This window comes from Barbatula barbatula (assembly GCF_947034865.1).
Source record: "Barbatula barbatula genome assembly, chromosome: 15".
Classification (NCBI taxonomy): domain Eukaryota; kingdom Metazoa; phylum Chordata; class Actinopteri; order Cypriniformes; family Nemacheilidae; genus Barbatula; species Barbatula barbatula.
The window spans coordinates 3,420,619-3,434,913 of record NC_136778.1 but is presented as its reverse complement, the minus strand read 5'-3'; the positions used below and the strand labels follow the sequence as shown (position 1 = coordinate 3,434,913).

Below are 14,295 nucleotides of genomic sequence, written 5' to 3'. Positions count from 1 at the left end.
AATTGGTGATAGTTTTGTAAAACAATATTTCTATCATCCTATCAATACTTGACAAACTGTAAATAACACTTTGACAAATCCCTTAAACTCTGTAACATAGTATGCCACTTCGATTAAAATGTAACTTGGTGGGCCTCGCGCTGTCTGAACGCATTATTGGTCAGTCCCGGCATGAATGGATCAAAGGTCTACCCTCTCTCTCGACTTTTGATCAGCCGAGTCTGTATATACAGTGTTCCAAAGCTCCAGACGCTTGTTCCTCCTGCACTTTCCAGTGATCATGACCACATATGACGACATCTTGGATGAGATCGGCCAGTTCGGTCGGTGCCAAATACGAATAGTTGCCCTGTTCTGTTTGGTCTCCATGCCTTTCCCTTGTGCCTACGTTGGGATTGTGTTCCAGGGCTTCACCCCCGAACACTGGTGCCGTGACCCGGGCGTCAGTCAGTTCGCCGAGAATTGTAGTTGGAGTGTTCAGGACACGCGAAGGGTCACCGTGCCCCTCGTGAACACCTCGGCAGGTGTGGGATACAGTCAGTGTGAGAGATACAACATCGACTGGAACTCCACCGATCTTACCTGTGACCCCAGCCCGGCCAGACGTTTGGCGTTGCCTGTGTCGGCCTGCACGGATGGTTGGGTGTATGACTATGAAGGGAGACAGTCTTTTGTCACTGAGGTAAGCGTGTGGATATCAAAACAGATGATTTTCTTATGGCGATAATTGTGTTTAATGTAATTGTAAGGAACCGAGATGTCAATGTTTGATGTGTGTTACAGTTTGATCTAGTGTGTGCGGACGCCTGGTATGTCGACATGTTCCAGGCAGCGCTCAATGTGGGTTTTTTGCTTGGAAGCATTACCCTTGGATACCTGGCTGACAAGTATGACAGGGTTTCACTTTTTACCCCTGAATTTAATGTACAAATATGTTACACAACTGTTTGGGGTATCTCAGTCATTTATGTTTGGACAAATCTTTATACTTTGCCATTGTATAGAATTGTGCGCTTTTAATTTTGGTGAAGCGGTTCGGGAAGGGTCCTTTTCTCAATCCAGCATAAAAACCCTCCCTGCGATTGAACAGTGAGGTCTATTAATAAATGTTTTACAAAGTCCATGTTAAAGCCTGCACAAAGCCTTGGCCAATGTCTATTCACCACTTGATGAATTGAAACCCAGACTATGTGCCAAGCACAATCGTCATTCCCGACACGGTGGATCTGACATCACTCGATGCTTTTGTGTCAGAATGGGAGTCAGTTCTAGCAATGAAAGCATTTCCATAATAGTGAAAGCTGTTGAGAGAAGATGCTTTCCAATTTGTATGTTAATCATCGGCTAAATTAATAAATTGTAAAAGAGAGAGAGAACAATTTTAACTTTATGCATGTTGGTTATATCGTATGAAATACATGTTTCAAATACTGCATGTCTGAGCGACACCTGTGCTTGTTTCTTTTCTAGAATCGGCAGGATGAAGAGTTTCCTGCTGACCAACTTCTTCATTTCAGTAACAGGAATTCTTTTTGCCGCATCCCCCAATTACATCGTCATGCTGGTGTTCAGAGCTTTATATGGCTTTGGGGTGAAGGGTGGCTGGATGGTTGGATACGTACTAAGTAAAACTATTTTTACAAATATTAACTCAACGATATTATCGATATCATACAATAGCATAATTGTCTCAATATTATCGTGGTCACATGACTGAATGAAACGATAGGTCTTCCGGGCCTAACATAAAGAATGTTAGAAAAACTACATTTATAAATAACAATAATAAATGTATATTGTATAAAATATAATGCATACTTCAACGGTTACGGTTAGAGGATAAAGAAAAGAGGATGCTTTTTGGCATGTTTCCAAGTGATCAATTGTCATTTTAAATATTGCAATAAATTCCATTCCGTGGACTTTCTACCGAGATATTATCGTTTAGTGAGATTGTGATATTGTTACATCCCTATTAACTCACAATGTGTGTCATGTGTTTCTCAGTCCTGTGGCTCATTCATTATCTGAAACACAACCTGGAGATTTAATGGCTCAGGAGATTTGATTTTGAAGGTATCAGATGTTTCTCCTAAAATTTCTTACACAAAAGAAGATACATGAAAGAATATTGGTAACCAAACAATATGTTTCCCAAATAAAATAATACTTCACCTAAAAATGGTCACCGTTGACCAAACCATAACACTTGTATTCCTAGCATGGAAAGTTAATGGTGACCGTTTTTGGGTAATATATTACTTTGACTTGTGTCATATGGACGCAAAACCATTTCTCAAAATATCTTCTTTTGTGTTTCACAGAAGAAAGAGTCATAAAAGGTTTGAACAGGGTGGCTAAATGATGACAGAATTTTATTTCAGTATTCTTTTATTTTACGTTTCACATATCCTGGCATCACATTGGCTGTTGTTTTCTTGTGTGTAGTCACAGAGCTGGTGGGAGTGGATTACCGGAGAATAGTGGGAGTGACCTATCAGATGTTCTTCAGCCTCGGCATTTTAGTACTTTCTCTCTTAGCTTACATCATACCAAACTGGCGCTGGCTACAGGTGGCCTTCACTGTACCTTACATCTGCTTTCTGTCATATTACTGGTGAGACGAGTGTACGGGGACACTAACATTATGTGCAATACATTTGGGGATAGTTCGCCCAAAAATAAAAATTCCTTAAAGGTTTGAAATGACATGAGAGTGAACTCATGATTATGACTTCTACAGAATACAAAAGAAGATATTTTGAGGAACGTTGGTAAATAAACAACTCCATTGACTTCCAATTTATGAGCACAAAACCAACAAGACCCTTCTCAAAACATCTTATATTGTGTTACACACATTTTATTTTTGGGTGAAATGTCCCTGTAAGTGCCATGAAATGAACTAAAATTACACTTTCAACATCAGGTTTATCCCTGAATCACCAAGATGGCTTCTCTCCCAAAACAAAAAAGCCAAAGCATTGGAGATCACAAAAGAAATAGCCAAAGAAAACAAAAAGAAACTCTCCTCGAATATTGAGGTAGGGCACACATTCATATTACTTCTATCAAACACAAATAATAGTGTCATTCATTTAACAACTGTATTTTATCCATCAGACTTTAAAAGATGACAGTGCAGATTCCTCCTCAACTGGTTCCTTTCTCGACTTGATCAAAACTCCCAAATTAAGAAAATACACCTTCATCTTGAGTTTTAACTGGCACGTCGGATCCTAATACAACACATATTTGATATGAAACGCTGTGACCATAATCCACAACATCTGTTAAATCTCGCAGGTTTACCAGCGCCGTGGTTTATCAGGGTCTAATTATGAGGTTGGGCATCATTGGAGGAAATGTGTATTTAGACTTCGTCATATCTGGAATTGTGGAATTCCCAGCAGCGTTCCTCATCCTCCTCACTATTGAGCGGATCGGCAGACGCCTTCCGTTTGCAGCCGCGAATATTGTGTCCGGGGCTGCCTGCTTAATCACGGCATTCATTCCTGACAGTAAGTCGCACTGTTATGATTCGAGTTGACTGAATTTATCACTGATGTCTTTTTTTTTTTTGTTGAGATGCACCGATAAATCGGCCGATAAACAGTATCGGCTGATTAAAGCAATTCTTTAAACTATTGCCATCGGCATAGACGATGTTCAGGGCCGACACTTGTCAATCAAAAAAGGACAGGAAAATGTTATGATTTCGTGCTCTGTATAAAGAAAACAGTTTGATGTTCAATATCGGTTCTCATTACGTGAGTAATCTTCAGAATCGGTATCGGCAAACATCACTTTGAAAAACTGGATATCGGCATCTGTGGAGAAATATAGTATCGGTGCATTTCTAATATTTCGCTTATTTCACATTTCAAAGCAATTTATAGACATACTGTATCATGCCTTTATGCCTTACTGTAACTTTTTTAAGATGTTCAGTAATAGTGATAGAATAAAAAACCTAGAGAACTTGGGAAAGGCAGTCCTTTTCTGACACTGAATGTGCACAATGCCAAATGTTATTGTCGTGTCATGGGGTGCCGCATGGATGATATATTTGTGGAGGCCAACCTGAAGTTCACACCGGTTTCCCTGACAAAAAGGATTTTTCTATAGGTTTTTAGATTATAACAAAAATTAAGCTCTGTGATCAACAGAAGTTCCTTAGGCCTACATGTTTTTTCCAAGCTCATCTCGAGAAATGAACACAACATTTCAAATTTTGAAGCCTATAAATATGATTGGCAGAATTGGTCACTTGACGTCAACAATCACCACCAACTTCAACAACTTTTTAAGTTTTATTAAAAACATGTTCTCCATCCACATTGCTTGGAAACTGTGCCCATGTTGCATCATTTCTTTATTTTAATGCATGATGACATTTAATGTCTCCAACGACATCTCAACCGCCATTTTAAGACATGTGTAGAGACAAAAAAATCTAAAGTTAGGTATTACGGTTGCGTTTAATGTCGTAGAACAAGACCTGAAATATTGAGCTCTTACCACTGTCATTATTTAAGGCATGACTTAAGGACTCCATGGGGCAGTTTCCCGGACTGGGAGTAAGACTAGTCCTAGACTAAAATAGATGTTAGAGCTGTCAAAACTTATCTTAAAATACATCAGTGCCATTGGGTTGTTTCCAAATGCACAAGTAAGGTTTTTTGTGAGGCATAATTTGACTTGGGCCTAGTCCTGCTTTAAACTAATCCCTGTCTGGGAAACTGCTCCTTAATGTATAAATCAGGTTTTCATTAACAAAATTAAAAGATGCAATCGTGTAACGTTATATAACATCAAGGCAATGTTTAAACGGTAGGGATAAAGATTAGACCGCAGGGATGGTTAAGACAGCAACTTTGCTGTATAAGTGGAATATTTACTTCAAGTCTAAAGTTTAAGAAGACATATTACCCACAGAAATTTCCACTTCGCACTTATTTGCCCGGTTTAGTAAATCCGGCCTATTCCCTATTCACTTATCTATGTTTTATAGCCAAATTTTGGAATAATAGCACAAAAACTATCATGACACAAAGAGATCCTGCGATAAAAAAAAAAAACATTTCAAATCCATCCATCCCATTATAACTATGAAATGCATAAAATGTTTGTGTTTTGGGCAGGGTTCTATTTTCACAGCAGAAAAATGATGGTAACTGTGACCAAACAAAATCTAAAATATGCATGATTATATTTTTTATACGAACGCTTAAGCATACGCCTTTATATCAAAAGCTTTTTAAGATGATGAAAAACATTTCAGCGGGCTATACAAGACTATAAAGTGTCATTGTGTCAGTACACAGCATGTTTTTTCGCTTTGATCCGCAGGTATGTTCTGGTTTAAAACCATTGTCGCTTGTATCGGTCGTCTGGGCATCACTATGGCTTTTGAAATGGTTGTATTTGTGAACACTGAACTATTTCCCACTGTTATCAGGTGAGTTACATTTACATTTAATCCAAAGCGATTTACATTGTATTATACTACACATTTGTTTTCTAAGTATGTGTTACCCTGCACTGACTGTGTTTAACCTTCATTCACGGTATATTTTACAGTAGATGATTGGTCAGCAAAGCTATATCATGTCTTTCCCTGCAGAAATTTGGGTGTATCAGTCTGTTCTACATTATGTGACATTGGAGGGATTGTAGCTCCGTTCCTGCTGTACCGGCTTGCCGTCATCTGGCTAGAATTGCCTCTCATTATCTTTGGTACAAACAAGTGTTTCCTTCACATCTGTTTAAAGAGATGTTCACGTTGATGCGGGTGTTCACTTGTGTTTCATTTAAGCATCAACTGTCTGATATTTACTCAAAAATGAAACCCAAACCGGTCGGACTTTTCTTCCTTCTGCAGAACACAAAAGAAGATATTTGAAAAATGTACTTGACTTTTATTTTATGGACACAAAACGTTTATGCATTTGGCAGACGCTTTTATCCAAAGCGACCTACGTTGCATTTTACTATACATTTGTTTCTGACTACGTATGTGCAGTCCGCTGGGATCGAACCCACGACCTTGGCTGAGCCGCAGGAAAACCACAGAGACATTTCTCAAAATATCTTGTTTTGCAGAAGAAAGAATAATATACAGGTTGGAATGAAATGAGAGTGATAAATGAAGTGAACATTTTCTCCATCAGGTGCTCTTGCGTTTGTTGCCGGTGGGCTGGTTCTGCTCTTACCCGAAACCAAAGGTATGACTCTTCCAGAAACCATCGATGACATCGAAAATCCAAAGAGGTGAAGTTACTCTCCCTGCAAATAGTGACGTCGGACACGGTTGAGAATCTGCTGCCGTCTTATGTGACATCCAACCGTCTGATTGTTATCAGCCTCATAAGACCGAACACAGCAACCCCTGTCACGCCATTATTGATAATTGATTTATTTGAGCAACATCAAACAAGTTTCGAACAAGCGGCTCCAGACAAACTCGCACTCCGCAATGCACACATACTTTGGACTGGAACATCATGAGCGCAGGCAAGCGGGGTGAAGCGGTATTAATGATGACACACACGAGATATATTGCTAAACCTCAGCTCTTATCAAATCAAACTGGTTCTCACTGCAAGTAGTGGTCGTATTATAGTTGTTAACCAACATTTAATTCAAATAATTATTGGAAACAAATATTTTTTAAAAAGTATTTTTGATGATGTAAGCATTATAAAGTTATGTTGAATATTGTCAAACGATTTATCGCATCAAGAATAAAAGTTTGTGTTTACTTAATATATGGACACGTACTGTGCATATTCATTTTGTATTCATAAACACATACACAGACACGTATTTACTTAATATTTTTATATTATATATATATATACGTACCTATCATTTAAATTATTTATAAATGTTTATTAATATGAATATTTTTTCTTAATGTCAGTGTTTTGTTTAAAAAATACAAAATTAAACTGCACAAACAGATATTAAAAGTAATAACTCTCCATCAAGGCTCTTGTAACATGTCTGTTTAAATCATGAACTTGAAAACGATTGTACTATTCTGTCACTCTGGTTTGAAACTTACCGGTTAAAAACGTGTTTTACTGTTTGTACATGTTAAAGGTTTGTTAAAGTTTTTTTTAAAGATTTTGTATCTTTCCTTTAATGTAGGAAAACCATTAGGAATTTAATGTATCCCATTACATTTCAAGTGAATTTGAGAGCTAGAATAAAACTGGGTACAGTCTAAATTTAGACTATGTTAGAAAGTGTAACTGACGTAAGCCGTTTCACAAACTGTTAGCAACATTTTAAAACTGCTTTCAATACTTTCATTCTTACACACTTTAATGCAATAGCATAACATGTGCCTGTATTTAAGGTGAACCCGTATCAGTTTTCTTTCATGCTTTTTTCAATCCAGTCGATAAACTTGGAGACGCGGACGTACACTCCTGGTTTCATGGCGTTAGCACAGCCCAGACCCCATGATGTCACTCCCTGAAGAACAAACTTGTTCTGTGCGTAGCAGACGAGAGGACCGCCGCTGTCACCCTGAATGAGTAAAATAGGATCGAAATGTCACTCTCAAACTCATGAAACTCAATGAATTGATACTGAATGTGCATATCATTTATGGGTCGGTGTGTAAACAGATCCGTGGTACTTAGACATTAGTGTTTTCTAACCTGACAACTGTCCGTTCCACCTTCTATGTTTCCGGCACACATTTCGTGATCCTTTACACGACCGCTCAAAAATGAGGGACGGTTGCAGATTTTATTCTCAATCACTGGGAAACCTGTTTCTTTAAGGATACCATCTCCGCCGGTTCCTGGAAAACAAAACCAGTTTTGTGTCCATCTCAGACTGTCTTTTTGTATTTTCTTTTTCAAGCTTGACATGTTGTTGATATGTTTATTTAGTCTTATTATTGTTTGGAAGAGAACAGTGTAAAAGGTCAACATTCATTGATAGGGGAGAGTGAATGGACAGAATTTAATTTTGGGTGAATGATTTATTTTGGTGTCTTTAGTGACATTTTTTTTAAATAAAATATATATTTAACAATCAATTCTTGTTGAAATCACCTACCCTGTGTCTCACCCCAGCCTGTCACATAGCATTCTGTACCACTTGGTACAACATAGTCCTTTTCTGGTAGACAAGCAGGTGATACCTTGTCATTTATTACCGCAGGCCTAAAATAAAAAAAACAGTTAAAATAAATTATATGGTAAATATCGATAAGGCCACAACCACGAATGTTGGAATTTCATTTGACACAGAACAGATTTGGAAAGTGTATTTTCAGCTTAAAGGGATAGAGAAGTTCACTTTCAAAACAACAATTCTGTCATTGTTTACACGCCCTCTTGTCATATCAAACCTGTATAACTTTCTTCTGCTTCACACAAAAGAAGAAAGAAGATATTTTAAAGAATGTTGGTCCCCATTGACTTGCATTGGTTTTGTGTACATACAATAGAAGTCAATGGGGACCAACGGTTTTTGGTCACCAACATTTTTCTAAATCTCTTCTTTTGTGTTTTGCAGAAGGAACAGGTGTTAAAAGACAACAGTGTGAATAAATTATAAAATAATTTTCATCTTGAAGGTGAACTATTCCTTAAACCTCGGAGTCGGAGAAACTATTTTTAGCATGCAATAAATATTTTGATCTTTAAGTCACCTGTATCTCATATTTATCAATATCTGTATTTATTTGCAATGACAACACTGCTGTTACAGACCAACAGACAACAGTGAATTTTCTGACCTGTCTAGCTTGAGAAGAGCAATGTCAGTTCCAGGTGGTCCCATAACAATCTTAGAAACATCTAGTTCCTGTTTGGATGCCTCATTTGCACGTTCTGTGTGGATTCCAACGACGATCTTGTAAGCTGATGGCCTCTTAGACCTGTGTGATGGTAGGTTTATATGTTGAAATGTGCTTTTAAAGCTCTTTTCCCAAACCTTTACCTTCTCAAATGATAAAATAAATATTGTAAAAACACCACTCACCTCTCAAGGCAATGGGCTGCGGTTAGAACCCACTGTGCATCAATCAGAGTTCCACCACAGAAATGAATTTTTCCAGCACTATGACAAAAATGTTCAGTTATTAACTGTTAAAACGTCTAATCCGTAGCAAAATGTTGGTCTTAATAAAAGTGTGTAAAAGGTTTTCTCATCCAACAAAGATCCCCATGTAGTCGAAAGGGTACTTTTTTGTATTTGGTAGCCGTAAGTATATCTAACTTCATGTTTTAGTGTAAATGACGTCAATGAACAAAAAGCTCTGAGCTGTTGTATCAATAGATTATGCTACAGTTCTGAAGACAGAGAGACAGGTTGGACGTTTTTGTGTACCTGGTTCGAAGACTGATCTGCCAAGGCCAGGAGTGGGGTTTGGAAATACATCCCCCGACGATTCGCCCAAAGCAACGTTTAGGTTTCACAGCTGGTTGTCCACATTTCAGACTCTCTGATTGGATAGAAATACACATGACATGTATCTTACATGACAAGACATATGATATTTAAAGAATAAGTTTACCCAGAAATGAAAATTATTATTTTATCATCTCATATTGTTCAAACCCTGATGGCATGTTTTTTGGAATGAACAATTTTTTAAAGCTACGAACAGGCACAATTTTTTTTTTAAATAAATCTTATAAGAAAGCCATCTGGAATTGAATGACATTTTTGGATGATTGAACCCTTTAAAATAAGATAAGGTATAATAATTTCCATAAATTTTCAAAATTTTCAAGAGAAATATGACGTATTCTTACCACAGTCCGGGATCTGACAGTGATCCCATTTCTGATTTCGATCTGTTGTATAGCACCAAGGTCCATTCACGTCATTATCTGGGTTTCGGCATTGCTAACAAGTAAAGCCATGTTAAACATTCCCTTTAAAATCATTCAGATCTTAACCTACATTCAAACCTACATTCGACTCGAGGCCCTTGTCTGGATGTGACTCAGGGGTAAAACTGGCATGTTGATGAGGGGTCATAGAACTCCATGCTTGGCAGGTCACTCCCATTATGGTTGTAGATTTAGGACCCCGGTAATCTGCTCCATTGCCAATTTTACAATCTAAGAAAACACACTGTGTCATAACTTCTCTTGGACAACAAGACTATAATATTTGTTGTGTTTTAGGCTTGTATGTAGATTAACCTATTGTTGTAGTAGTGGATTGGTCGGTCGCAGGAGCTACAACTACAGATGGTCTGGTAGGAGGCTCACGTTGTGAAGTCTGAGGCGGCTCAGGTTTGCTGGGTTTACTGTCACAACGCTCAATGTTGCAATACTCCCACCGGACAGAGGGGTCGGTTGTGTAGCACCATGGAGCTCGGTCACCGTCTGGGTTCCTGCACATGTTCCTCCTCAGATCCCTGCCTCAGGGGAACAAAAACAACAGAAAAGAAATCTGTTAATTTGCTACAAGGTTTGCAAAAGTTGTATTTTTCGATACTATGTAAACACTTCTGTATGTGTATGTGTGACCGTTCTTACGCTTTGGGGAAGTCCTGAGGTGTTTTGGAATGTTTATGAGGTTCCATGGATGTCCAGAACTGGCATTTCTTTCCACTGATTGTCTCGGACATGACACCACGGTATGAGTTTCCATCACCTTCATAACATTCCTCCCCTACAGGAATGATTGGATCTTCTGGGAATCACACGTTTACGTTACATATTTTACATAATAAATGACAGGGAAAGGAAATCAGAATATATTTTGTGAGTCATGAATACAGACCAGGTTTAGATTGATCTCCACAAACGGGCACACTGCAGTATTCCCAGCGGGTCTCGGGGTCTGCGGTGTAACACCAGGGACTTCTCTCATTATCAGGGTTCCTGCAGTAGTTCTCCTCAAGACCTCTGAATCGAAACGATTCTTGAATTAATTGACTCAATAATGAAAATCCTGAATTTAATTGACAAATTTGGGAATTAAAAAATGTGATGTTTGGGATGTAGGAATGTCTTAAACTATTCACAATACGCAGGCATTCCTAATCTTATCCCCAATAAAACCCTGAAGCGGCTCCATTTCTTTTCTCGTCACATTAAAAATTTCGAATTACGTTAACGTTACATGAATCACGTAAGTTTGTTTGGAACCGGACCGAGACCACCTCCTCAGCTGGGTCTCGGTACGGTTGTTTGATCCGCACCTGAGTGTGGTTGCTGTATTCACACATGCCCAAAAGATCTGTCCCCAAGAGGAAAAAGAATCTAAGTTTGATTCAATCGAACCAAACGAGACAGTGTGAATACACCCTTAGTTAAAAACTAGCTATTAGTTACCAAGCCTCCAGTGTGGACTTTACATTGACATTTAAGGACGAACTTGCGAACGGTTGGTGAAACCCAGTCCACACAAAATAAAACGCTAACTTTAGCCAGCCATTAAAATTTCAAATGCACTAAATTAAAACCGACGGTGGTGTTTCCCACGTATATATTTTATAATTATATATAAATGGTAGACTTAGTCGATAATTTGGCATTTCTTTTACACGGTACATGGACTGGTTTAGCTTTGATATTCAAATGTCTAAAATATAGCTCTATTATTTCAAATATTTATTGTGTTTTACAGAAAATGGCAACAACAACTTTTGGACGACGTGAAGGGTTGGTGAAAGTGTTTGTAAAAAATGACAACGTTTACATTTGTGTGTTCACTATTTCATCTCTCTGCTCTTGATATCAATAACGTCCACAGTTTATCATGGCTGTCACATTGATGCTTAGCTTACTTGCATGGGTAGTTTTCTGGAATTCTGCCATGCTTGTGAGGAGTTTGAGATTTCCAGCTCTGGCAGGCTTTCCCTGATACGGTCACAGAAATGGTGCCCCTGTACAAGCTTCCATCTCCGGTAGCACAGGTGAGCTCCGGTACAATCGGGGGTGGTTCAGTTGCTAAAATGTAAAAGGATATTGGTTGGGTGTCAAATTATTTGTTTTACAACAATTGAGTGTCTCAGTAATGAAGCTTACTGCATCGTGGAATAGAGCAGGGTTCCCAGCGTTTGTTTGGATTGGTGGTAAAGCACCACGGTTTGGGTTCTCCGTCAGGGTTTCTGCAATAGTTCTCCTCCAAGTACTTCTCAGGAAGACTTCAAAACACACACACCATATTGAAATTACGGGACAATGTCTCGTACGTGTTTTGAAAAGTCTAATGTTCTCACGCTGAAGGGATGTAGCCATGGTTGTGTGGCTTCTGAGAGTCCCAGCGTTGGCAGGTGAATCCACTCTCAGTGGAGGCGATCTTGCCCCTGTAGTTTTCTCCACTGCATTGGATGCATTCCTCTACAGATATTCAAGGGTAAATTTAGGAGTGTGATAGTCCTCCATTGAAGTTGTGAAAATGAACTGCAGGATGTACCTGTGCAATCTTGGATATCACAGGTTTCCCATCTTTTCTCAGGATCTGTGGTGTAGCACCATGGTCCTCCTTTGTCTCCATCTGGGTTACGGCAAAAGTTGGACTCCAGGTCAGCTTTTGGGTGTGTCTTCGGCGTTATGCTGCAAGATCAATTTCGGGCAAAGGTTAATGTTTTGTTTCTGTATTTTCTAAAGCTTTAAAAACTCAAAAAGGACATCAGGACATACTTTGGCTTATGGGGGAAAAGTCCCTCCCATCGCTGACACAATAATCCTGTTTTTGTCTTGGATGTTGTCCCTCTGTAGTCTGTGCCAATTCCATTGACACATTCCTGTAAGTACTCTGTGTAAAGAAACACAGAACAGAACACATGATTTCCAAAACTCATTGTAAGACGATATAATCTTATATAATTTCAATATAACACTTATATATAAAACACCAGAAAATGACATGTAAATTACAATTACATTTTCTTTTATTAATACCTTTTCTATTATAGAGCCAAATCAGTTAAAAATGTCGAATGTGGAACTTGTCACATTTGTTACTCTCATAACAGTTACCTAGCAGTTGACAAATATACTAAATGCCTGCTATGCCAGTGTCCACACTGTAGAGAAATACATGACTACTAAAACAAACTTCATTTTACACAGTACTTGATCTTTCCTCATTGGACGATAGATTTTTTGATAATCCTCAATGCTTTGTTTACAGACATAGGCCAAACTACACTTTGACAAATATAGGAAGGTTATATATTAACTCAGGGATGTTAACATAGCTTTGTCCATTCTTAAATAAAATATTACGACTTTAATCTAATTTGAACAGAAATGCATGTTGAAAGGATATTGAGGAATCTTTGAAATCTGAAAGGTCTTAAATCATTATTGGGGTAGACAGTCATACCTTTTTTCTCATATAGTGTAGTGCTCATTCTACGCAGTAGTTGGTCAGTCTTAGAGTTGGCAGGTAATGTTACACAATCCTGATCCTTCTCGATATAGTAAAAGGACCTGTGATACACAAATATGTGCTCAGCATTTCAATATCAGACTAGATCTAGATCAGACCAGTCTACACTAGTTGACGTGACAGAGCTGCAATCGATAATACATGTTCAAAACTGTACTAGATGTGGTATAAACTGCACCTGCATGTAAAAGAAGTCTCTTTGTCACACTTGATGGCACATTCTTCCACTGTTTTCACAGTGTACTGTGTTTTGGTGATCTTTACTATCCAAGCCCCATCCGTTTTAATATACGCTTCTAGAGCATCTGTAGATGGTAAAAAATCATGGCAAAAAGAGCATTTTTTATAAGGAAGTTGTAGTGTTTACTATAACCTACAGAGAGATCGCTCGAATTGGAAAACAAATTGCAGTATAATATCATGGTTTTGTTCCATATACCATTACCTGTACTTTCTGTGTGGGCTCTTAGGACACCTGGAGGTAACAAAATTCATCAGATTGGACATCCAGACAAAATAATCGTCTCCGTTATTATATTCACTTTAAAGGTAATATAAAAAAAACGCTTGTAGAAATGTTTGAGGCTTACCTGAGAAGAGGAGAAGACAAAATAAAAGACCTGGTTTTTGAACCTCCATGTTGGAGCTTTGACAAGCAAACTGAGCACAGAGGTTCTGAATGTGACTATAACAAACATCACTGTGCAGTCAGTCCTTTATCAATCATTATCTTAACAAGGACATGGACCAGGTCATATTATGTTTGTCAATCAATCCTGAACCCACAATTACTGTTTGTGACATCGCCGATTTACCAGAATGTTTATTAAGTAAGTGAATGTCATCATATTTGCTTCTCATTAAGCTTGTTCTAAAAAAAAGAAGGAAAACTGAAAAAAGGGAAGG

The 14,295-nt window shown here is 38.2% G+C and overlaps 2 protein-coding genes across 2 annotated transcripts; one reads left to right on the top strand and one right to left on the bottom strand.

The window, feature by feature from the left end:
• The first annotated feature begins 215 nt into the window (after positions 1-215).
• Positions 216-6,775, top strand: slc22a2 (solute carrier family 22 member 2). Its single transcript, XM_079474112.1, has 10 exons — positions 216-682; positions 784-887; positions 1,471-1,625; positions 2,449-2,617; positions 2,930-3,044; positions 3,124-3,227; positions 3,307-3,521; positions 5,353-5,461; positions 5,627-5,739; positions 6,174-6,775. The coding sequence occupies exons 1-10, from the start codon at positions 281-283 to the stop codon at positions 6,275-6,277; spliced, it is 1,590 nt and encodes a 529-aa protein (XP_079330238.1). The 5' UTR covers positions 216-280; the 3' UTR covers positions 6,278-6,775.
• On the bottom strand, positions 6,622-14,182 carry plg (plasminogen). Its single transcript, XM_079474102.1, has 20 exons — positions 13,980-14,182; positions 13,835-13,864; positions 13,568-13,694; positions 13,324-13,430; positions 12,636-12,750; positions 12,409-12,548; positions 12,212-12,332; positions 12,018-12,136; positions 11,777-11,939; positions 10,768-10,892; positions 10,521-10,677; positions 10,182-10,399; positions 9,949-10,097; positions 9,786-9,879; positions 9,358-9,472; positions 9,010-9,087; positions 8,765-8,905; positions 8,080-8,186; positions 7,674-7,819; positions 6,622-7,539 (listed from the first exon to the last, which is right to left on the bottom strand). Exons 1-20 carry the CDS (start codon positions 14,026-14,028, stop codon positions 7,378-7,380), a joined length of 2,463 nt encoding a protein of 820 aa, XP_079330228.1. The 5' UTR covers positions 14,029-14,182; the 3' UTR covers positions 6,622-7,377.
• Between the last annotated feature and the right edge of the window lie 113 nt (positions 14,183-14,295).